We start from the raw sequence: 27261 nt of genomic DNA, 5'->3' as shown, positions 1-27261 counted from the left end.
GACCATGCTCTGGATACACGCCACAGAATATGGTGGAAGAAAGCTACAGTAATACACCGTAGCAAATACAAATTCGAAAGACTATTTATGGAATCAGCCTCAGCCCTAAGAAACTCTCCAAACCTGAACAAATTTGGTTGTATGAGACTGCCCCAAATTTGGGAGGCTTACATCAGCAGACCTTCAGCTTAACAGCCAAGAACACCTACTTAGCCCCCTAGAGGGCACCATCAGGACTTTTAGGAGAACAATAGCTTCATCTCTTCATTCTCAGTTACTGTGTTGTAGTGCCTGCCTGCACGTGCCTTTTTTTGTAAGTTCCTTTTGAAGATGGCAACGTGAAGGTGCGAAATATCGAAAATATTTTATTAAAGTGTAATTTAATTTATATTCGTATCTATGTTGTCAATTCCTTAAGTGATTTAGTAATGCATAAATAATGTATCAGCATGTAAAAGAAATGTCAGTATTTCTGTTAGGATATTTGCTAATCAACAATCGAAAAGGAAACAAGATATTCTTGATGTATTCTGCACTACAGCTTGAGGCACTTTAGTGTTCTCTCTTTTCTTTCTCAATAGCACTGAGAGTAATATGCCTTTAGCTTTTCCTCCAGCTAAGAGGATATTATCAAGTATTTCTAAGATGTAAATTATTTCAGAAATAGTAACCAGCAGCAGCAGAAGTAGTAATATTTAGATTTTTTTAAAGAAAAATAAACAAAAATAATACTACTGAACTTTCTTTTATGTGGTATGCATATAAACAATTTTGCATGGTGAAAATATAGCATATTATTTCTAAAATTTCAAATTTTAAACAATTTCAGCAGACAGTAGAACAGCTGATTTTAGATTGCAAATAAATAATACAAAATTAGAAGCTTCACGGTACAACAATCTGATTGCCGTATTTCTTTTGTCAAAGCGGTAAAATGAAGTAATAGATTTTAAATACTGTCTAGAAAAGCTTTCAAACCTGTAGAAATTTAGAGTAGTTATGCAATTGAGTTCTTGGAGAGGATGGGGGGGAATAAGCATTAGAAAATCTTTAAAATGAGGAAATATTTTGAATCATTCCGTATATGATATTTTTCATATTATATTTTTAACATATCTACAAGGATATGCACTGGATATTATCGTAATGTGCATAATACAAAAAAATAAATAAATAAATAAATAAAAGACGAAGAATCATTGCTAAAATATCATTGGATATAAATTTTTGATACCAAAAAGACTCACAATCAGAAACAGAATAATGCAATTTAACATTTTAACATTTGTTGTTCATAAAGACAAAATTAAAAAAAAAAAAAATCGTTTATAAAACTGAAATGTGATGATCCATATAATGGTATTTGGCTAGGAACGAAAGCAAAAGGACATATTTATTTCAACAAATATTATTTAAAAATATAAATATTTGATATAATATTTTCAAAGCAAACATTTGAAAATTCTGAAATTCAAAAAAAAATTGTTTCTATATTATAAGTAAAGTGAAAAAACAATTAGTACAACTCTTCCAGTGTACTGATTTGTAGAATAAAATACACCAAATTTACAATTACTAAATAGATTCATTGTAAAGGCTGATCGGTGGTCATTTCAGGATTGATTATTTTCACACGTGAAATTTGTTTCAATTTTTGGGAAGAGACACAATAAATCATTTTGGAGGTAATAAGGATAGTAAAGGAAATTCCAAGCAACACAATAGACGTAAAGACAGGGGGACACAAAGGTCACTCAGCAACAGTTAATCCACTAATGGCTCTAGAATAGCCGTAATGAGGTTAATGGCAGAGGAAGGTAATGGCATGATAAAAGGTAGAATGCCGGCGAAGTTTTGATCCATGAAAAAAACTAGGGAGGGCTGACTATTTCATCCACCAGCCAGTTGTGGGGTTAATAATAATGTTCAGATGTGTATTCATATGTATATGATACATTGGCAAAACATTTCAAGTAACTATCTAAAATTTTTTTTGGAATATTTTTTATTTAATTTCCAAAAGTTGATAAAATTGGAGCTATACCCCTCTTGCTGCAAAGTCTTCAATTATACTTGACAGGAAAATTAAATTCTTGTTTTAATCCTTTACTGAAGTGTGAGTAAACAAAAAAAAGTTATACATGAAATATATTCATGATTAGTTGCTTGTATATAGATGTGTTGACTTAACATATTTGCTTTGATATCCCATAATGCATAGTACTCTTCATTTCAGGTGTGTATATTTCCATGCATTATGAGAAAAGTTATTACCCAAACTGGTTCTCACATTTATTGAAGTCTCATCAATTAGAACTAGACCCATGGAGATACTGATAGCTAAATGAATTCTGACATCATATTATAACTATTACAGCTATCTCTCATTTAGAGTATTTTAATAACAATTTATTACCTGTCTCTACTACACTTGTCTTTAACTGTCTCTTTTTCTAAATTCTGTTTGCATCACCAAATAAAGATGATTAGTGCAAAAAGAGTAATCATAAACAGAGGACTTTTGGGTAGCTGTGAAATCGCATGAGAAGAATGAAACTGAATTTATTGAGCTGATGCAAGACAACTTTGTCAACTAGCATGTGACAGAAGGAACTTGTAGTCAGAGACTGTTAGATCTGATTATAGTGTCAGAGGGGATTTCAGATAAAGATATAACTATTCTGTCTCCAGTTGGTGACAGTGATCATGCATTACTCGCACGGCAAGTGTCTAAGTTTATGAATGTTCCATTCAGAAAAAGTTACATGCTAAACTACAAAAAAGGAAATTATGACCACCTGATAAGTATGCTAGATTTTCGCCATCTTATCAGTTGTTGGATGGGAAGGATATCAACAGTGCGTGGAAAGTGATTAAAAAATACTTAAATGATGAGATATTTGAATGTGTACCTAGAGTTCAAAGAATAAATAGAGAAGGAGTGAAATGGATGTGTAATCATAATCCTTTCTTTTAGTGTTGCATGGTGATCAGCATTCGTTTTAGAAATTATGGACTTTACAACCGTGTTATAAATAACTCTTTTAATTTCCTGACATTTCGATCTTCATATTAAGATCATCATCTGGAGCATATACAAATATACAGGACAAGCTGGGTTACATTACATACAGTAAGCTAGAGAAACGATGATTTGATCAGGTTATTCTACTGGCATGACCTCTAGTGAAAAAAAAAATTACAAATTAATTAATTATTTAGAACTGTTATGATCCATGGTGACTCCACGAACATACACTCTCCATGCCGATCTGTCCCTGACCATGTCTTTCAGAACCTCCAAGTCCACTTCAATTGCTTCTTTTGAATCATGTTATCATCCACCCATCTAATTCTTGGTTTTCCTCTTCTCCTGCTTCCATCAACTTTAGCAAGCATCATCATCTTCTCCAGACTGTCATTTGCTCGCATAATATGTCCGAAGTATGACAATTTTTGCTTGATGATCATAGGAGCAATCTCGCTTTATTCTGTCTATCACTGATTTATTGGTTTGCTTTGCAGTCCGTGGTATTCTTAGTAAGCATCTCCAAACCCATAATTCAAATGCATTTATCTTCCTTCTTTCACTCTTTCTCAGGGTCCAACTTTCACATCCATACAAAACCTCAGGAAATACCATTGCTTTCACGATTCTGATTTTTGTTGTGAGGCTAATATCTTTAAAGATCTTAAGATCTTGCTTAAATTTGTCATTGCTTTTTTTTTTTTTTTTTTTAGAACTACATCAAGAACTACATTATTTAGAACTACATCAAGCTAAATTCTATTTATGATAACATGAGCAAACATTCTTTCTTGTAGATAGTTTTCTTTCAGTAACAATGATGTCCTATTTTTAGCATTACAATTGTTATTTTTGATTTAGGATCCTGGATTATCTACAGTCCTGTTTATAGTTACTCTTAGAGAAGAAGGTTCCATGGGTGGAATATGTGCCTTCCATATGTTTGGGATTTTTAGACCATCATTATTGTTCAGATTGGGATAGTTGATAATAATCTCACAGGCTTCCTTAAATTTGCATTCATGCCATATTTTGGTGTGATGTAAACAACTGGTGCTTTTCCAGTCAATTCTATGTAAGGTGTTCAGGGTATGATCAGAAAGGCCAGCTTCACCATAGTTATTATATTTAATGTGTCATTTATGTTCTTTTTGTCTGATAGGAATTGTGCATCCCACATTAAAGGGACATCAGATAAAATAAACAGAATACTAAAAAATATAACCTCAAAACCACCTTTAAACCTCCTGCAAAATTAAAAAGCTTACTCAACTCATCCAAAGACCCACTCCCTCTGCTGGCCCACCCTGGAGTATACCATATATATATACCATATATAGGGGAAACAGGACGCACAATTCCTATCCGACAAAAAGAACATAAACGACACATTAAATATAATAACTATGGCGAAGCATGACTTCACCATATTATTATGATTTATTATCATAGTTATTATGATCATGCCCTGAACACCTTACATAGAATTGACTGGAAAAGCACCAGTTGTTTATATCACACCGAAATATGGTATGAATGCAAATTTAAGGAAGCCTGTGAGATTATTATCAACCACCACAATCTGAACAATAATGATAGTCTAAAAATCCCAAACATATGGAAGGCACATATTTGACCCACGGAACCTTCCTCTCTAACTATAATCAGGACTGTAGATAATCCAGGATCCTAAATCAAAAATAACTATTGTAATGCTAAAAATAGGACATCATTGTTACTGAAAGAAAACTATCTATAAGAAAGAATGTTTGCTCATGTTATCATAAATAGAATTTAGCTTGATGTAGTTTCTAAATAATTAATTAATTTGTAATTTTTTTTTTTTCACTAGAGGTCATGCCAGTAGAATAACCTGTGATCAAATCATTGTTTCTCTAGCTTACTGTATGTAATGTAACTCAGCTTGTCCTGTATATTTGTATATGCTCCAAATGATGATCGAAATGTCGGAAAATTAAAAGAGTTATTTATAACACGGTTGTAAAGTCCATAATTTCTAAAATGAATGGATGTGTAATCATATTAAGCAAGAGATTCATAAGAAATGGATGATGTGGAAGTAATACTGTGTGCATAAGGATGACATCCATTATAAAAATTATAAGCACCAGGCTAGAATAGTCACAACTGTTGTATGGAAAGCAAAGTCTGACTATGAAAAGAAACTGGCTCTGCGAGCTAAAGACAACCCACAAGAATTCTATCGACATGCTGCAAGTAAAAGAAAGAATGAATATGAAAGAATAACTCTGCTGAATGCAGATGGTATATGGGTGACTAATGCAGAAGGCATTGTTCAACTAATGAGTAGCCATTTTGCTAAAAGCTATCGACCTGGTACAACATTTAACTCCTACCTCTTCACTGTATGAAGAAACTCTTCTGTATGAGGAGGAAGTACTAGGGCACTTGCACAAACTGAATAAGAATTTGGAAATATGAACTGATGGGATATCAGCATAAATACTAAAAGAGTGTTCAACTGAAGTGGCTATTCCCTTGACCAAGCTATATAATTTCAGAACAGGGAAGTTTCCACAGGAGTGGAAAGAATGTATGATAATCCCATTGCACAAAGGTGGTGCAAAGACTAATGTATCCAACTGTCGACCAATCAGTATCTCAGGAGTGGTGGTGAAGATTTTGGAAACATTGGTTGGAACTTGCATTCAGAAATGGGATGACAGAGAATCTCTCCTTTGAAATGAACAGCACTGGTTTAGTAAGGGAAGGTCACGTTTTAGCAACTTGCTCACACTCTGTAATAATGTTACCACTGAGTTAGACAAGAGAATGGGTACACCGTGATACTTTTGGATTTTTCTAAGACTTTTGACGAAACACAGCATGGAAGATTGTTCCATAAATTGGAGAATATGGGATTGGATTATAAACTGTTGCCATGGATAAGAGGATAGATGATTGACAGATATCAAAGGACATATATTGGGGTGTGAATCTGCAAGATTCACAGTAACCAGTGGTGTGCCTCAAGGATCAGTCCTTGCTCCATTGTTATTCAATCTATACATTAATGACATTGGGAAGGATTTGACCTGTGACATGCAGCTATTTGCTGATGATGCAAAGACAGGTAAGGTAATCAGGAGTGTTGCTGATATGTAGTACTAGCAGAATGATTTCAATAGGCTGGAATTGTGGGCATATGAAAATGACTCTCAGTTCAGTGTTAATAAATGTAAGGACATGCACTTTGGTGTGTTTAGATATCCAGTGTTGTCATGTTGGAGGTTTAATTGAATACTGACAGCATGAAACGTCCCACATGATATCCTCCAAGCACGTGGAATCCAATGTGATATTATATTGGTAGGATTATGCTAGAAGAAACTGATCAGGTTAGGGATCTTGCCATCGAGGTTCAAGAGTCACATAGCAAATCGTAAATCATCTCAGAGAATAACTGCACTGCCGAAATGAACCTTGATATGTAACGATAAGGAAGTCATTTTGCCTCTTTACAAGGTCTTGATAAGGCCTCACTTGGACTATTCAGTGTAGGTCTGGTCTCCTGGTTTCTGTGGTGATTCTGATACAGTGGAGAGAGTGCAAAGGAGGGTGTCACATATGATATCAGGATTGTGGAATACTGATTATGAAAATCGACTGAGAATTTGTAGGCTACAGACACCAGCAAACAGGAGAAAGAGGACTGATGTGATTGAGACTTACTTCTGAAAGGGTTATACAGAATTTCAGTAGATGGAATTTTTCATTTTATGGAAGGTGGTGGGAAAAGGACATGAGAGCATCCTTGGAAGTTGAGAATGAATGCTGTCAAGAAGCGGACGAGGGCTAGATCTTTTTCTCATAGACTGGTGCATGATTGGAATGGATTGCCATTAAGTGTTGTGTGTGCAAGTAGCACGAATGAATTCAAGAAAGGTATGACAGTTGGTCGAGTATCGCCTCTTTCAATGAGTTCCTGACTCCCTGGTGGTCTCTCTTAATAATAATAATGACTAAATCAGTAATCAGTGCACAATGTGTGTGTGTGTGTGTGTGTGTGTGTGTAGCCAAGTTATGAAGTTACTTCATATATAAACTTTTGTTTGGTAATGCTTGTTAAAGGATTAAGATAAGAATATGATTTCTTTTCAAGTATAAAACTGCAGTATGATTTACCCATAGGCAGGAGAATAAGTAAGGTGGGAGTTACATGGATTTTCTGGAGAGAATATAAGAATGCTTTCGCATGCTCAGTCAGTATTATTATTAATATTATTATTATCTGAGACCTCCAGGGAATCAAGGACTCATCAAGTATCACCCAAACCAGCTTTTATACTTTCCCTTAAATTCATTTACTATCCCTAAGGGCAATTTATTCCACTCATTCACTTCTCTGTGAGAGAAAAACCTAGTTCTTATCCCTTTCTTGACTGTCAACAAACTTAACTTCCATGGATGCCCCGTGTTCTCTCCCCACCTTCCATATAACAAAAAATTTCATCAGTTAATTATCCTATAACACCCATTCAAAAGTTTATAGACATCTGTCACATCACTCCCACTTTCTCCTGTTAACCAGAATCTGCAATCCATGTACTTGCAATCTGTCCTCATAATCTAAATCTCATAATCTGGATATAATCTTTGTAACTCTTCTTTACATCCTTTCCACAGCTTCTTTATCCCCTTGGAACCCGGGAGACCAAATCTGCACACAATAATCCAGGTGTGGTCTTATCAAAGCCTTATAAAGAGAGCAAAATGACTTCCTTATCCTTACATGTCAAGGTTCACTTCAACATCGCAATTATCCTCTGAGTTGTATCTACAGCTTTTGCTAATGTGACCTTTGAACTTTAAATTCCTATCCACCAACATGCCAAGATCCCTTGCCTCTTCAGTTTCTTGTAGCATAACCCCACTAATATAATATGCTGCTGGAACTCTAATCATGCCAAAGTGCATAACTTTACACTTACTAACATTAAACTGATAGCCATTTTCATTTGCTCAAATTTCCAGCCTATTCAAATCATTTTGTAATTGCTGAATATCAATAGGATCCCTAATTGCCCTGCCTATCTTCACATCATTGACAAACAATTGCACATCTGATGTTAGACCTTGCCTGGTGTCATTAATGTATAGATTGAACAATAATGGCCCGAGGACTGAACCCTGAGGTACACCACTGGTCACCTTAAATCTAGCAGATTGACACTCACTGTATATCACTTTTTGATATCTGTCTGTCAACCATCCTCTGATCCAGGTCAAGAGTTTATATTCCAATCCCATATTCTCCAGTTTATGCAACAGCCTTTCGTGTGATATCCTATCAAATGCCTTAGAAAAATCCAACATTATCATAGTGTATCCATTCCTCTGATGTATCTTCTCATAATATGATTTTATCTTTCTAACAGGTGAGAAAGATGACGTTATATTATGAGAGGATATTTGACATGCCAAAGGTAATCTGAAAGAGTTTTTTTGCAATGTAGTGAGTACAAGAATGATTAAGAAAGGATGCATTATAGAAGAATGGCTGAAGTCATCAACCATACACAAAAGAAATAGTTGGATTGTTTGAGTGATCTCTTTGCAATGATGTATGATCCAAATGGGAGTAATGCAAAAATTGATATGACAAGGATTTCTGAGAAAACATAGCTGGCTGAATAGGAGGTGCTTTGGACTGATTTTCAACCAAGTTCATACATTAAACTAACATAAATATTAATAATTAATTATGGCCTAATCATAAAGAGTATTAGTACACTTTTGTATATGGTGTGGCATGTTGACAAATATAAAATTACATTTAAATTAGTTATCAATCACTGGACTAATGAAATCTTGTAGCATGTTGTAGTTTTCTCAGGCCAACATCATTAAATTAATTTGTGCTGATTTTCATTGACATATCCCATTCCGATCACCAAACATTTATATTATTCAGTGTAAAATTGATTATCGTATTATTAAATTGATTTTAATAATGTTGGTTTAAAAAAAAAAAAAACAGTAGTGCGAAAAATATTTATGCATTGTAACTCACATAGAAGTCAGCTGTGCAGGGGAAGCAGGATGTCAATGTGTCAGCGAAACACTTATTATCGCATACACACACACACACACACCAAATATTTATATATGCAAAGTATGTAATTTAATAAATAAAAATGTATGAATCTCTCAATTCTAAACACTAGTTCCAACACTAATATTTTGAATTTAAAAATGCAGCACTCCATGTACTGTCCATGTACTTACAAGCGAATGCAGACTGTTTCTTCTCTGTGCCAGTAGTTTTCCCCCTCCTTTTATACATCTTGGAAATCACTCTGTATGCTTGAGGTGGACAAATCACTATTTGTTGCATCACAAACACCTTCAATAAGAGATTTCTTAACACTAAAATTAAACAAAGTCCCTTGTATCTTATTCATATTAAAATTTAAATCTGTAGGCCTATTACTTTTAAAAAATCGTGGCACTCTGGTTTCGAAACTTAGACACTGCAATGCAAACTTGCAAAGAAACAGTATTCCGTATTACTAGATTTGAGAACCAGATACAGATTACCTTGATCTTCAATTTCAGTGGAAAAAATTTCTTTATACTTCCTTGCTGATTGGTCACCGAGTCAGAGACTCATCGAGGGAGGCCACATACTACACACACACCAGCTATCATACTTATTCTTGAATTCATTCACACTTCTTGCACTCACAATGGCAATCCATTATTTTGAGGATACAGAGGATACGCCACCCATTGTTGTAATTGGCTTGCAGGCAATTTTTATGACCGGTCATAAACAGCGGTATTCCCTTTCCTGAATGTTAAAAGATTTTGATGTCTGAAAATTTCTGATCATTCATGAATACTTCCATGTTTAAAAATATGCAGCTTGTTCCACTGACATTTGCTACACAGATGTTATTTAGGCTTTCTGGGTCTGAGCTTTTTGACACATTCACGAATTTTATTCTCCTTAGGATATTTCCACTATAAAATATTTATTCATGAAAAATGCTTAGAAAACTAAAATAACAAATTCCAGGAGAACCTCTCGTAGACCGGTCTAATTGATGCCATGGCCTGGTACCAGGCCACAGCCTGGCGGTTGAGAAACACTGGCTTAGAATGTTGCAGAAACTTAATGTAAATAAAGTATGGAACTAGATGAGTTATGATCAAATGCAAGAGAATTGCTCCTTTAACGAGTCTGTTTAATTTACATGGTCTCAGGGGATTTGAAGGAAGGCAGAGGTAGCAGTGGCAAATTATAGACTGGTCAATATTTCAGGAATGGCTGTTACAATTGAGGTTATGGAAAAGTTAGTAAGGCCAGAATTCAGCAAGAGGAATAAAATGTTCTATGGGGAACAGCTTGGCTTTGTGAAAGATAAGTCTTGCCATGGTAAGTGACTCACTTTTGGTAATAAAGGAAATGGCTGTATCATGATATTGCTAAACTTTGCAAAGGCATTTGACAGGATACTACATTGAATTCTATTACAAAAACCAGAGTGAATGGAGATACATATGATACTGTTACAGGGATAATTTAGCTGGCCTGGTTGGCCGAGTGGTTAGTGTATCTACTTTCCAGCCAGAAAGGCTGTGGGTTCAAATCCTGCCATGGGTATGGATGTTTGTGATTGTCTGTGAAATTAGTGGTGGTGGTTGGCAGTAATTGGTGCTGGTGTAGATGATGAAGGTAGTGGAGTGGTGGAGATGGAGAGCTGTAGAGCAGGTGCCCGCCCTCAATGAGCCTTTGGACTCCCTGAAAGTGTTATGTAATAATAATAATAATGGTCCAGGGATGATGCCAGTTCATTATTGTAAAGTGTAAAATTATGCACTTTAGGCTGAAAAGATTGCACACTGCTTGTTGTATTGATGAGGCCAGGAAATTTGGGCTGAGATGGGGACACAGAATTGAAGTTTATGGGACATATTGCTGAAGTGGACAAAATAGCACAAAGGATCACACTTGGTTATTAAAAAAATACACCAAAGTAGAGTCAAAGAAGTTAATGTAGCAGTAGTGTTTTTTCAATTTGGTTAAAAAGTAAATTATACTTAACGAGAAACAGTGTTCTTGTTTTTATTCTTTGAGCACATGAAGTAACTTCAGGATTAGGCTAATTGCACATGGAGGTAGATAGCTTCACATTGCATTGCCCTAGTATTCAATAATATGTAGCACATCTCGATATGGGATACCATGGCAATTTGATGTGAAGTTATTACACATGCTCATTCTTGGATGAAGGATAAAAACAAGACTTTTTTTTCCAAGCATATGGAAATTATTATCCATATTCATAAAGCTTTGATACGACTATATATGAAGTTACACTGCTCATGTTTGGCTACTTGGGTTTCTCTGGGATGTAGAAGTAGCAAAGAGGATCCAGTGTTAGTGACTAAGATTGTGGAATGTTTATTATGCGGAATTGATTAAAAGTTTATGGATTTCAAAAATTGGTTGACAGTTTGAAAAGAGGGGTTATATGTAGAAACAGAAATTGATAAAGGAATTTTATAAAATAAAGCAGAGCAAAGTTTTCAGTACATAGTTGGAAATCCTATTAATGAATGATAAAAAGATGGTCTCTACCATACATTGATGGAATTTCCTGACATAGCGTCTATATTACAAGATGTAGATGTTAGGTCATCCTTCAAGCCAGTACTTTTCAGTCCATTTTTATGTGTTGAAAGTTTTTTTATTTTTTTATTTTTTAGGTTTCCAAAAAATAGTGTTCCTTTGGAAAAATATCCTGGTGTATAAGATCTGTTCTTTGGGCAAAGCTGACATTAGTTGAAGAAGTTTTAAAATCTGGAATGTGAGCATAGGCCCATCTAAATACCATATCTAATATTTAAAATTTATAAATCACTCTAATAAACTGTTAAATAAAATGTGCTCCATCCTCCTGCCTTCACAAATATACTTCATAATGACAAAATCAAAAAATGTTGTAAGGCTATGGTTTTTATGTGATTAAAAATCAACAAAATATCAATGAAAACAGAATTTAATTATTATTGTGCATGTCTCTGTGTTCTGTTGATGGAGTGGTGATCTTAGAATGAGTAATAATTTAAAAAAAATGCATGTCATAAATTATTGTTATAGTCAAAATTTGCATACAATTTGTGTTCCGTTGATAGTAATGCAAAATTGTGGTTCTTAGTCTTTTTATTATTTTCAATTTGGAGAAACTTCGCTCTGCTGAGGCAGTAGGAACTGGAATTGTCAATAAAATTCTTAAAGCAATACTTACATTCGGAAATGAATCATGAATATCACATATCGTGTTCAAACATCATAATAGGATTGCTTATGAGGAATTATCGTTCTCACAGAAAACATTACAAAATATTTTCATTTCATCATATAAATTGATATCACGATTTTCACCATTTCCCATACCAATCAATGACCATTTTAGCAGAGTTTTTTTCTCCCGGAAACTAGGATTTTTCATCCCATGTACAGACAAATCGGCCTTCAGAACATGCAATTTACAGACAAAAAATACCGTTATTGGTGATGATGGGCAGTAGATGGCATTGATGGTGGTAGTGTTGTAGTAGGAGAACTGAGTAAAAGTGGAGATGATATGTATGTAGCAAAGTAGAGTGAGTGGCCTTCTGTGATGAGTCCTTGGACTCCTGGAGGCATCACATAATAATGATAATAATTATATTACAGTATGGAAGTTTTCTTATTTTGTTATGCCATTAACAACAGAATACAATTATATGATAAGAGAACTATATATATCATCAAATTCCTGATATATATACCCTCAAGGGGTGTACAAGATATGATAGTACTACAGGATATGAAATTTTGGTTTAAGCCAATAAGAATACAATATATATATATAGAAAGTTTTTTGCCTTGGGTGTATTATACATTAAAGATACCAAGAAATTTTATACTTGATTTTAATCATTACTACATTACTAAATCACTTAAGGAATTGACAATATATATATAAGAATATAAATTAAATTACACTTTAATAAATATTTCCAATGATTTGATTTTAATCCTTTTCCCAAGTAAGCAAAACAAAGTTTTGCACGTGAAATATATTCACGTCTGAGCTATTTGTATATAGAGGCTAATGAATTCATATCACTTGCTTTAGTATGCATTCCATAATGCAAGAGACCTCAATAAAGGTCTAAACCGGTCTAGTTAGTGGCCCTTCCCATTATGCATTGCATTATACATGCCTGAAAGGGGGTGTGTGCTTTGATGTAGTAAACGTTTTTTTTTTTTCACCAGAGGTCAGGCCAATAATTGTTTTAACGGTTGGTCAATAACTTTAGTAAACCATGTAGATTGTAGTGCAGCTTGCAGCTTGTTTCTCTGTATATATGTGTATGCTCCAGATGATGACCTTGATATGAAGGTCGAAACGTCGAGTGTTCAGTTTGGTTTATATTAAACTAAAGTTTTGCTCTAACACGATAGTTGTCTCCATAATTTTCCATAACTTTCTACATTGTTCTCTCATCCAAAAAATTTTATTAAGAAGTTCAAGCACCGTTTGTCTAATTCTATATGACTTCTGCATTACTTCAACTTTGGTATCTCTCCTGGATCTGGTTCCCACTGAAGAGACCTCAATAAAGGTCGAAACTGGTTTGGGTGGTGGCCCTTCCCATTATGCATTGCATTATACATGCCTGAAAGGAGGTGTGCTTTGCATCATGGGATGCAGTGATATGAATTCATTACCCTCTATATACAAGTAGCCCAGATGTGAATATATTTCGCACGCAAAACTTTGTTTTGCTTACTTGGGAAATGATTGAAACCAAGTATATAAAATTTCTTGGTATCTTCAACACACACACACACACACACATATATATATATATATGTAGAGAGGTTTGGGCTTATTTTCATCCTGTCCCATGCACTCAGCCTGGATATGTCTGTGGATGATATGTATTTTGGCACTAATGCTAGTTGCCAAAATGTCATCCAGCATTAGTGCCAAAATAGCTTAGCATTATGATGATGATGACTTTTCAGCAGTAGAGTAGGAATTGCTACTGCTGAAAAGTGATGCACATAATTCTATCACTTGCACAAGTGGTATAGGAATGCTATGGCATTGGAGCAGTTGCCAAGGGTGTCAATGATAGGATATTTTATCAGTTATCAAAACTGTCACATACAAAAACAAATGCATAGCTACAAATTTGGCAAGAGTACCAAAAACTAAACTATGCTTTTGACTAGCATCCTTGGCAAATGATGTCAAGTCTTTCCTATGCTGCTGCCCATACAAGATAAGCAGTATTTGTTTGTTGTATGTCGTTCTTAACAACTAATTTATGTGATATGATTTGGAATATTTCATTTTTTTAATCTCTCATTTACTAATTTTTTGTGTTTGTGATAATCAGAGCCCAGAGCAGTGTCCCCCCACTTTCCTGGGCCTAACAGTGGTACTGCATGAGCATCTCAGTATGTTACCCATAATCACAAAAATAAATTGCATATAACTTCAATATCCTAGCACATTATGACTTATTGGCTTATTTTGATAACCTCTTGTCTCCTTTTCAGAAAGTCTAGTAAGATTTTTCACTTGCATGATTGCCTAAACAAGAACTTAAGCCTCATTTTACATAACATTTGGAATTCACATTCATTATACAGTATATCAGATCTCTTGTATACTATCATTTATGTGCCATACAATAGTGGCTGTATTGTATGGCACATAAATGATAATTATGTAATACAATACAGTGGCTATACAGCATGTATGCCTAGACACACGATTCGGTTAACTGTTAAACTCTCATATTCAGATTTTATATACAGCAATCCCTCGATTAATGCATCCCTGATTAGTGTTTTCAATTAGTGCATCATTTTTTTTCGATACCCAAATTCGATTAGTGCACCTCTAAAATTAGATTAGTGCACCTATATATATCTTAAAAATAAATGTTACAGATTTTAAAAATTTTCGATCTATACATTTTTTATGGCTAACTATTTTAAAAAATCACTCACCAAGATGAAATAATTTAATTACCGATTTGAAACATTTTACAAAGTTATTTTTTAATGGCATACTACACTATTTCCATGTACACTATGTTCCAAATTTACCGTCAAAATTTATGTCGTTGCTGATCATATCTTGTGCAGTTGTTTTGCTTACTTTTTTATTTTAAATTATTTTCCTAACCTTTAATCATGAATAAAAGAATTAGTGAGCAAAAAAAAAAAAATAGAAGTGTGAAAATGATTCGAAAAGTAATCTGATTGGAAGAAAAACTTGAAATAATAAAGAAAAATCAACAAGGCGAGTCCAGAACAAAGATAGGACAAGAACGCAAAAATGGGTGAATAAACTGCTGAATACAGAGAGAAAGGTAAGGCTACTTCAAGTTCATCATGTATGCCCTTGAAATCAAAGTATTATAATGATTGAATTAGAGAGACTTCTTTTTACATGGATCGAAGATCGTAACCAAAAAGCGGATCCTGCTAAACACTGGCCTTATTAAATCAAAAGCATTGTCTCTTTGTAACCTGGAAAGAAAGGGCAAAAAATAGAAGTGTGAAATGATGGAAAAAAAGAAGAATTCCACGTTAGTGCTGGGTGATTTGAGCGTTTCAAAAAGAGAAATAGCCTGCATAATGTTTCTAGAAGAAATTGAAGTGTGAAAATGATTCGAAAAGTAATCTGATTGGAAGAAAAAGTTGAAATAATAAAGAAAAATCAACAAGGCGAGTCCAGAACAAAGATAGGACAAGAACGCAAAAATAGGTGAATCAACTGCTGAATACAAAGAGAAAGCACAGGCGAAGCTGCAAGTGCGGATAAGGAGATATCCAGAGATTTTGAAGAAAATTGTGTAAAAAGGGGACTATTGTGATCAACAAATATTTAATGTCAATGAAACTGGCCTTTTTTTGGAATCGAATGCCTTCCAAGACTTTTCTGGCCAAATCAGAGAAATCTCAGCCTAGTTATAAAGTCGCAAATCGAATGAAATTACTGCTAGCAATATGCGAGCCGTTTGGAAGCACATTCTTCCACATTGTGCAAATGATTTTAGAGGCTTTTCAAATGAATCTAATTAATTAAATCTCATTCTGAGAAGTTGAGTGATTTCGACCTGCTAAATTTAGATGCACAGCGGGAAGATCCTGAAGAATATGAAGAAAATTTAATCACTGACAAGCCCAAAGAGATTTCACAGAAACAATTTTAAAATATTTTTTGCATAATTGAAGTTTTTAAGCAGCAATGCTTAGTGGCTGAACCTGGTGAAGAGAGAACCAGTAAATTTTGCAGAAGAGGCAATAGGGCCATACAGTCAGTTGTATGAAAAAAAAGAAACAGAATGCCCACCAAACTACGTTAGCTCAATTCTTTGTTAAGAAGCAGAATAATAAATTTATATTCTGAATATGTTTTATTGTCTTTCAGCTTCATGGTTTTCCTTTAACTATGCCCTGAGACATGCCCTAATTCTTTTATAAAAAAAAAAAAAGAAATCTGAGGAACAAATTATACATTTTCCCATAGGTTATTATATTCGTTTAATATGTTTTTGATTAATGCGCCTGTTTTAAAGAGCGCATTAATCGAGGGATTACTGTGTGTGTGTGTGTGTGTGTGTGTGTGTGTGTGTGTGTGTGTGTGTGTGTGTGTGTGTGTGTGTGTATATACAGGGTGTTCGGGATAAATTTGACATATTTATAATTAATTATATTTTTCCGTAAGTTACATGTATTAACACACACTTCTCTTCATTTAAAAGTTTGGACCCTTCTTCATTCATATACAAGATGTCAGAAAGGATGGATAGCTGGAACCCACCTGAATCATGGAAGAGAATAACTTGTATCATGATGATTCGTGCCCGCCATCAAAATAAGGATATTACGACTGCTGCCCAATGCTCCCTGAATACAGTAAAAACAATCAGGCATGAACTAGAGACTTGCAATGGTGACTACGAGGATGTAGCAAGAAGAAAGATCCCTAGCAGACGATCTGATTGCGTTCGTACAGCAGAATTCCTCGCAAATCTGCAGGAACAGGTGTTGAAGAACCCTGGCATTGGAATTCGGGCTTTGTTCGTGGAGTTGCTAACTGTAGTCAAGCCCTGGATAACAAGGGTAGCCAATGGTAGGCCGTATGTATGGCAGCAGGATTCGGCCCCTTGCCACACCTCTGGGAAAAGTCAAAAATGGTTGTCTGAAAATTTCTACGACTTCACCAGTCCAAATGTTTGGCCTCCAAACTCCCCAGACCTTAACCCCATGGATTATTTTGTATGGGGCGCAGTTGAAAAAGACACCAATCGCACTTCCAGTAATACAAAAGCCCAGTTAATGGATAAAATTAAAACAGTTTTTGCGGCCCTTCCCAGGGAGACTGTAGCATCAGCTTGTTCGAGGTTCCGAAGCAGAATTGAAGCTGTGATCGATGCTAATGGTGGTTATTTTGAGTAAATCTTGTTGATAGTATTGTAATTAACTCTGCCTGTAATGTTTTTTTGTCAATTCATTAAATTTAATAGATACAAAGAAGATTTTCTTTTTCCTTACGAAACTGTCAAATTTATCCCGAACACCCTGTATATATATATATATATATGTGTGTGTGTGTGTGTGTGTATAACTGTTTTGTGAGTCTCCAAAGCTTCTCTTTTTGTCTTTTCTAGTACATTTCCTTGATGATTCTGTCAGATGTTTCACAGCAAAAAATGTACATGTTCTCTCTCTCTCTCTTTCTTTTTACCCATCCATATTTTTAATAATTGTATCCTGATTATCACAAATATTCAGATCTCCCTGAATTCAACAGACTCATATCAGGTGGTCATGGTTGTACAGATTACACCAAAGCTCCTAAGGCAAGTGTATCATCATCATTATCATTATTTCTTGATATGTTCCCTCATGCAGGTATTCAGGCTACTTGACATTATTATTAATCTCTTATCAACAATTTTCCTCCAAATTGGTCTGTTACTTCTCAGAACTTCAGTATTGTCATATCTAATATTTTGTTAAAAACTTTAATTAATACTTCCTATATTTCGGTAATGTTATATTACCATCTTCAGGATCACAAAATAATAAGTGCATGCAGGCACTAACACTAAGCAAATATGGTTGAAGAAAACAGCTAACTCAGTCCTAGAGTCCTAAAGGTGCTCCGTAGAGCTAAATTGGATTGTCTTGGCTGTTGGGCTGATATCCTTAGAATACAAACTTCCCATATTTGGGGCAGTCTCATGCATCCAAATTTGTTGAGGTTTGGAGAGTTTTTTAGAAAACCTCTCACTCCAACACACTGATATAAAGGTCAGTTTTGATGTCTCCTCTTGATTAACTCTTTTTGTGAGTTAATCTGGAGACTGTACCAATGTGCATGAGATTGTCCCAAATATGGGACAATCTCATGGGGACACCTTTAGGACTCTAGGACCGACTTAGTTGTTTTCTTCAGCAATATTTGCTTAGTGTTAATGCCTGCATGCATGTTTTTATAAAATCTTGTGAAATTGTTTTCTAAGACTGAGTCTTTTTTGTAAAATCAGACACGTGTTCTGCTAACCTTTCTTCTCCCATTCTTTTTAAGTGACCACACTGTCTTAGATTAGCCCTGCTCACACATTCTTGAATGCAAACAATGTCAAGTTCCTTCCTAATGTCTTCCATTTTTAATATGATTCTGCCATTGATGCCACATGTTCAAAGGCTATTAATTTTTTCAGGACGAACCCTCATCTGTGTTCTCCAATATTTGATCAAATACTTTATTTCTAACCCATCCTTCCAACCCATAACTTAAAACTTGTTTGAACAGTGTCTTGTATACTGCTAGTTTATACTGGCTAATTTCTCTATTATTCCATACAAATTTATTCAACTGGCTTTTCCCCCAGCTTTGCTTATTCTGTTGTTTATTTCCAGATTTAACTTGCCATCCTCAATAAAAACTGTGCCTAAATAGCTGAAATATTTTACTATTATATAGGCTCTCTATTCAGAATGCAGCTAAAATTTTCTATATTCCTGCTTATTTTCATAATTTCAGTCTTTTTATTGCTGATTTTTCACGCTAAATTTTTCACAACTATTATGCAGTTTAATTAGAGATTCCTGGAGATTTGCACTGGATGTGTTTAGGAGCACCACATCATCTGCATTGAACAAAGAGCTAAGTTTGATATCTCCACTTTAATTTACTACATTCTTTCATAATGTGCATCCTTGTCTTACACCTGATTTTACATCAAACCATCTTCCTGTATTTCCTTCAGTTCTAACTGCTGACTTACAACTTAAATATAAACTGTGTATTGCCCTGTATAATGTTCTATTTACCCCATCTGACTGTAGTGTTTTGAAAGGCTTTTCCCTGGACACCTTGTCGGGAAACCTTTTCCAGATCTACAAAAACTTAAGCAAAGATCCTTGTCATACTCCAATGATTTCTCAACTATTTGTAATAAAGTGAAAATCTGATCTCGACAACCTCTATTTGGCGTGGATCCAGCTTGTTCTTCTCCCAATTTCTGCTCTACAGTTATTCAAAATCATAAATCTTTCCTGGAACATAGTAGAGAAATTCCTCTGTAATTCTTACATTTGGCTTTATTTCCTTTTTTTATAGATGGGCACTCTACTCCAGTCATCTAAAATTTGCCCTTCTGACCAAGCCCCTCTGAAGTATGCAGTGTAGCCATTGCAACACTTTTATACCTCCATATTTGAGCAATATTGATTGAATATCATCTACTCCAGCTGTTTCACATTTCAAATTTTTGATGGCTTTTCTACCCCAAATATTAATATATACTCCTGTTTGCATTTCTCTTGAAAGTTTTCTACTACAGTTCTGTCACTGCTTATTTCATTTAAAGGTTTTCTAAAAGTAATTACTCCAGACATCTAGGATATCCTTATCTTCAGTTTTCATACTATATTTATCATCTTTGATTTCTTTTACAGTACTCTTTCCTTCATTTCTAAGCTTTCTCAATAACCTCCAAAACATCTCCCACATTCATGATATTTACCATCTATATTCTTACTGAAATCTACCCATGACTTTTGCTTAATTCAAGTGATAAGGCCATCTACAGTGGAACAGTGTTTATCTCTAATTGTCAATGGCCTCATTGACAATTAGAGATAATAACAATAAGCAATAAGTTGTGGGATCTCTACTGACTCTTGTCTGCCTGAGCTTCTGGTCCTTGTTAACTATCACTCTCAAATATTAAATCCTGTCTACCTCTTGAAGCACATTTACACTAATATAATATGCAGCATTCACATCTGCATTCTGCACTTAACAACATTACAATAACCCTACTTTGAATATTGCACATTGAATATCTGCTTGAAAATCGCTTGCAGTACACTCATTAAATACATTGAACTAGTAGTGGCTCAAGAAAGAGAGATGCCACTAGATAGTTGCTTGCCATTCTTTTTCAGGGGACACTGCTTTCTCATTGACAACTTGCTATATTTATCAAACAGCTTAATCTTCTGTGCATCTTACTGATCTATTACCCATTTCTCCCTCAGCTTAGGTGTCAAGAAGTATGAATAACCTTGCTTATTTACAGTAGTTAAGCTTTGGTATTTAAGATCACCATAAAAAGAAGAGCAAAACAAAAAACTTTCCTTTATTCAAAGGTAGGAAACTTATTTTTCAGGTATATGAAGTAATAGCAGACCACTTCAGTGACACGAGGCATAAACCATGGCCTAGGGTTGCCGAATTTCTACAGAAACTCCCAGATGGATCTCTGATTGTGGATGTTGGATGTGGTAATGGAAAGTACTTAGGAAAGAATCAACATTTAATTGAGGTAATTTTACAATTTACCACAATATGGACAATTATTTAATGCGTTTCTCTGATAAATTGCATTTGTTTTTAATCTTGTTTAATCAGGTAATATTTTTTTCTTCAGGTTTGCTGTGATAAACTTATGTCATGTCTTGCAATGTCAGCTTGTTATATAATTTTAGACATACAATTGCTATTAATTTTTTTCAGATTAATAAAATATCCAGTCAACATGTAAGTAGTATTATTTATGTTGATTGTACCATTATTCAAATTTTGTACACTGGCAGGTTGCTCTAATAGTGTATTGGAGTCACCAATCAGCAAATTTTGGTGTTCGATTACCTTCCTAGAATACCTCTCAGCACGTCTCATTTTGTCTGCTATTTTACTCTTGTATATTTCATTGGCAGCATTACCATTACTTCTTCATCAGCCACTTGTCTCTCCGCTGCTGGACAAAGTCTTCTCCAAATTCTTCTATGCTTCTTTATCTTAAGTTTTAGTGCTGCTTTGGCTTCAGCCATCTCTTTAATATTATTCTCCTAACATTTCTTTTGTCTTCCTGTGGTTCTCTCCTTCTCTCTCTTTTCATCTCTCTGATATCATTCAGATATCATCTTGGTCCATTTTTGAGTGTTATTTCTTGCAATATGATCCCTAAGGTGTGTATATGTTAAACAGAAAGGGAGATAGAACAGCTCCTTGTGGTACTTCACAGCTTACCGGTACCTCTTTGCCATGTGCTGATCCTTTACTTGTGATGTGCTTTCTGTTTTTCATGTATGCTTTGAACCACTGGAGTAGATGACTTCCGATTCCGATATATGTTAGTTTGTTCAACAAGGTTTTGTGTGTTAGTGTGTCAAATGCTTTTGTTAGATCAATAAAAACAACTAACACTATTCTGTTTTTATCCAACACAGCATTTGTTAGGTCTGTGAAGTCTTCCAGGAGTGTTGCGGTTCCTTTATTTTTTTGAAAGCCATATTTGTGTTTTTGGGATGATTCAGAATTTTTCAATGTATGTGGAAAGTTTGCAATATGCAGTGCGCTCCATGATTTGGTTGATTACAGACAATGTGGCGATGGGTCTGCAATTACTTATAATGCTTCTTTTTCCATGTTTATGTATGTGAGTGATTAATGCAGTCTTTAGTGTTTCAGGTATGTGCCCCATTTCAAAGATTTTATTTAACAGTTTTAGTATAACTGGACATAGTTTAGTTGAGTGTTTGTTTTATGTCTTTTGGTGTAATTCTGTCTATTTCTGGTTCTTTGTTAGGGTTAATTTGATGGATTGCAAGTGATAGTTCTTCTTTTCTTACTATGGGGAACAGCATTGACTGAGTTGCTCATGGTCCTAGTGGAGAATATTTCTTTGTGTGAGGAGAGAATGCTTCCTGCAGTTTTTGGACAGAGTTCATGAAGTGCTGATTAAAGTTGTTTGCCAACTGTTTGAGGGATTTGGGCTCACAAGCAAAGCTATGTTTTATTGTTTCTGAGGCGTTTCTGTTTTGTGTAATATTGTCCAGCATTTCATTGATCAAGTGCCAGGTTTCCTTTATGTCATTTTGCGCTGTTTTTGTTAACCTATTTGTTTCTTTAGTAGTTTTTTTTTGCAGTTTTAAACTGTGTTGTTAAGAGATTCCGGTTTCTTTTGCATTCAGTTTGTAGAACAGTATTGTTATGTGACCTTTTAAGTTGTTTCCATAGGGCATCTTTTCTTTGTATGTCTTTTAATATGTTGTCTGTTATCCATGTATTCCATCTGATTTTGGAACATATTTTTATTTTTGTTAATGCTTTCTTATATATTTTTTTTAATATAAGTTTAAGATTAGTATATACAGCATCAGCAGTGTCCAGTCTGTTTTTCTGATTTTGTGTTGTTTACTATAGTTTCGTTTATGATGATATTATACTGTTTTGTAGTCTCAGTGAGTTTGAAGTGCAATATATTAAGCAACTGTGGTACTTCACTTAGGCTGAACCTGACAAGTGAGGTATTTTATCCCTGCTAACCAATCAGGCAGATTGGTTAGCAGGGATAAAATTTTTCAAGCCTTGATTGTTATTTATTATTATTATGGATTAGTAGGCAAGTAGGATTAATTATTATTTATTAATAAGTAACGTATTTTGGTTACTTAAACTATGTTGGTATTTATTGGTACTTATACTATTTTGGTATAATCTGGCGAAGGTTCCATAATGTTCGTATGATAGAAGAAAGAGAATTCCGAATGAAGTGTGTAAGACTGGCTATCAATTTCAGAAATCTGTGAACTTGTGTGCTTTATGTGTTCCTTTAGCGAGACAACTTCTGTCCGTTGGAAAATTCTTAAAGCGCACTTAGTGGTAAGCTATCGATGTATCCTTAAAAACAATCGAGGAATGATGCCATTATCCCTGTGTCTTATAAGAATAGTTAACCTGTTACAATACATGTTGTGCTTGATCCGTTATTTTGTTTACAATTTATTCACATACCTTTAAGAGCATAGACTAACTCAGAGCAGATATTGTTGTGTAGGCTTCTGTGGATTGAGGACATACTAGAAACGTGTTGTCTGCATTCTTACACGTGAATAAAAAAACAGATAGAGGGGAAACAATGTATACAGTTAGTTTTGTGAAAATTCTTGCGTCTCACATCATCAGAAGAAATAACTGAATAAACTGAAACATACCTTTGCTATGAAGTTGTTTTCTGATTTGTGGTCTGCTGCGAACAACTGCTAACCTTGTGTGCATCATGTTTAACTAGAGAAGTTCAGACTTGATGTACAATCGTCTTATACTGTTGGAAGAAACAGAGATGCTGTTCATTTGGCCAATTAAGTCTAATGTTAATAATAATAAATTTAGTTTAATCCTTTATCGAAGTGTAAGCAAACAAAGTTTGCACCTGAAGTATCTTCAGGACTGCGGCAACTTGTGGTATTTACCTATACAAGTTGCCAAAAGGTGTCTCACCTTATTATTAATTTACTCAGGATTTAGAGAAAGATGTTGGAAGTTTTTTCACTTGGTTAGACTATAATAAATTTAGTTTAATCCTTTATGCAAGTGTAAGCAAACAAAGTTTGTGCCTGAAGTATCTTCAGTCCTGTCAGAGCTATCCATAGTCTATATTTAAGTTTTCAGAATTGAAGGAAATACAGGAAGATGGTTTGATGTAAAATCTAGGGTAAAACAAGGTTGCACATTATCTCCAATCTTCTTCATCATCTATATGGATCACATTATGAAAGAAAGTGGCATTAGGCCTAATATCAGAATTGGAGATGTCAAACTTAGCTCTCTGCTTTATGCATATGATGTACTCCTAAACACTTTTAACTAAATTGAATAACAACTGTAACAAATTTGGTGTGAAAATTAAAATCAGCAATAAAAAGACCAAAACTTTGAAAATAGGCAGGAGCATAGATGGTTGACAGTAGACGGAAGTTTAGAGGGCATATTGCTAGTGTTGCAAAGGCTGCACATTGTAGTGCTGCTATGATAAGAAGTACTCTAACATGTAAGGATAAGGAAGTGGTTGTGCCACTGTATAAGGCACTGGTTAGACCACACTTGTACTATTGTGCTCAGATCTGGTTTTCAATGTGATCTGGAGACATTGGAGAGGGTTCAGAGACAACTGACTAAGACAATATTGGGACTTTGGAATGCTGGCTATGGAGAGGTTGAAGAAATGTGGATTGCAGAGTTTGGTGGATAGGAGGAAGAGAGGTGATATGATAAACATTTATGAGCATGGTCTGAAAATTTCTCAGCCTCAACCATAGATGGCAACATTTTTTTTTTCCCTAAGTTTAATACATTTGTCATAAGTATCCATGTAAAATTGCAAGTCATTCTATCAAGTAGTTTGTTTCATACAGCTGTCTGAAGGAAAAGTGATATAGGTTGTCTGTATCCCTTGAAATGGATAAAATTGAGTGTGGTTATAAAATTCTTTGTAAAAGAAGGTTTAATGCCAGAAGAAATTCATTTGAAGTTCATAAAAGTTTATGGACACTCTTCTCCTTCGTTTTCGACAATTAAGATATGGGCTGCCGAGTTTAAACGAGGCTGCACCAGCTTTGAAGATGATCCACGTGAAGGATGTCCAAAAAGTGTAACATCATCAGGAATCATATATCAAGTGCACGATATGGTACTAGATGATTGGCCGAGAGTCAAAGTGCATGAAATTGCTGAGACTATAGACATTTCAAAAGAACGTGTAGGATATATTTTGCATGAAGAATTGCAAATGAAAAAGCTTTGCGCAAGATGGGTGCCATTCTTGCTTATAGCAGATCAAAAATGCACTCGCATGAAAATCTCTGAACATTGCTTGGAGCGTTTTAACAAGAATAAAACTGATTTTGTGCATCAATTTGTTGATGAGACCATAGATGAGACTTGGATTCACCATTACATTCAGCACCAAAGAAGACAAAGTCGGTTCCATCAGCAGGAAAGGTCATGGCATTGGTGTTTTGGGATGCTAAAGGCATTTTGTTTATTAATTATCTTGAAAAGGGTAAAACAATAACCAGGGTATATTATTTCGATCTTTTAACCAGACTAGACAAAAAAATTTGTGAGAAAAGACCCGGTTTGCAGAAGAAAAAAATCATCTTTCATCAGGACAATGCACCTGCCCACAAAGGTGTTTTGGCAATGGGAAAATTAAGGGATCTGCACTATGAATTGTTGGAACATCCACTCTATTCCCCAGATTTGGCTTCCTCTGACTTCTATCTCTTTCCAAAACTAACTCTTCCTCGCTGGTCAGCATTTTTCTTCAAATCCAGAGGTGATTGCAGCTGTAGAGGAGTATTATGCAGATCTTACTGAGAACCACTACAGGGATGGGATAATGGTGCAGAAGCATCGCTGGAATGAATATGTTAGTCTTAGGGAGATTATGTTGAAAAATAAAAGTAATTTTGAAATTATAAATTCGTTTTTTCGTTGTTAGGCCGAGAACTTTTCAGACCACCCTCATAAGTTAGTGAGAGTATTTTATCAGATTAATCCAGAGGGGATTATAAAACGAGTAGATGGTGACAGGGGAAAAGAAACCAGAGGTCATTCTTAGAAATTATGTAAAAATGTGGTGAGGAGGGGGTGTTAGGAGCAGATTTTTTACATGGAGAATTGTTAGCAAATGGAACACATTACCAAAATGTGTTGTTAATTCAAGGAGTGTTAAGGATTTTAAGATTCTATATTATTATTATTCCTGATACCTCCAAGGAGTCCGAAGACTTATCGCGGGAGGACATCTACAACTGTCTCTACACCTAACCTCTACTACGAATCATCTCCATCAACGCCATCTACCGCCCACCTCCAACACCACCGCAACTAGTAATTTTTGTCTGTAAATTGCGTGTGTTCTGAAGGGCCGATTTGTATGTATGCGGGATGAAAAACCTGAGTTTCCAGGAGAAAAAACCCTGCTACCTCCATATGAGATCGGCTAACTCACCTTTGAATGAAATCGACCAGATAAAGATTCCTCCCGTCGTGATGAGAATCGAACTTAGGCTTATTCCAATCGAAGGGCGCAATGTACCGTTGTTCTTCCAATTGCGCTACGGGGGCGTTATATTATATATTATATATATTATAAATTATATGAACTATATAAAAATTATATTGTCAGTTGAATGAACCTCCCACAATGAGTGTGCCGACTCCATGGAGGGCATAATAATAATAATAATAATAATTTGCGTTTATCATATTGTAAAGTAGATAAACCAAGTAAAAACTTATGAACATCTAAAACTGGTATAAAATTTTTAAGTGCATACATTGTTTTTAAATCATTTGTATGATTTGCAAGTTAATTTATGGAACTCATAATTTTTGAAAAATGAATGGATTTGCTGGTATATTTAAAATTATATATATATATATATATTTAATTTTTTTTAAATTTCACTTGCAGAATGCATTCATTATAATGAAATACTGACTGGGTGAGGGTTAGATTTTTCTCTCATAAGCTGGTGTGTGATTGGAATGGATTGCCATTGGATGATGTGAGGACAAGCAGTGTGAATGAATTCAAGATTAAGTATGATAACTGGTGTGTGTAGTATGTGGCATCCCTCGATGAGTGAATGGTTTCCACTCTTTACTTTGTGCTCATTATTTGTCAGTTAATTAAACTTAGATGATTATAGCAAATTACTAGAACTTGGCAAATCTGGCTTATGTGTGACCAGCAGATAATATACAGTACTGTTTATTATATTATTGGGCTTGTATATCTCAGCAGAATTGCATTTTCATCCTCTGCGCTAGGCCACCCGAATAAGTTCAAGTCTA

At 34.8% G+C, this 27261-nt stretch overlaps 1 protein-coding gene across 1 annotated transcript in view; it reads left to right on the top strand.

Moving 5' to 3' along the window:
• The window catches only part of LOC150108066 (tRNA (carboxymethyluridine(34)-5-O)-methyltransferase alkbh8-like), a 249687-nt gene that overhangs the window by 196290 nt on the left and 26136 nt on the right, over positions 1-27261 (top strand). The window contains exon 10 of the mRNA XM_090415571.1: positions 20783-20938. Coding sequence (XP_090271697.1) covers positions 20783-20938 — 156 coding nt within the window. The remainder of the gene's footprint in view (positions 1-20782; positions 20939-27261) is intronic.

This window comes from Typopeltis vanoorti, chromosome 3, assembly GCF_054136105.1.
Source record: "Typopeltis vanoorti isolate ZY-2024b chromosome 3, IOZ_Tvanoo_1.0, whole genome shotgun sequence".
In the NCBI taxonomy this organism is placed as follows: domain Eukaryota; kingdom Metazoa; phylum Arthropoda; class Arachnida; order Uropygi; family Thelyphonidae; genus Typopeltis; species Typopeltis vanoorti.
The sequence above is the reverse complement of the archived record's forward strand: the minus strand, read 5'-3'. Positions and strand labels throughout refer to the sequence as shown.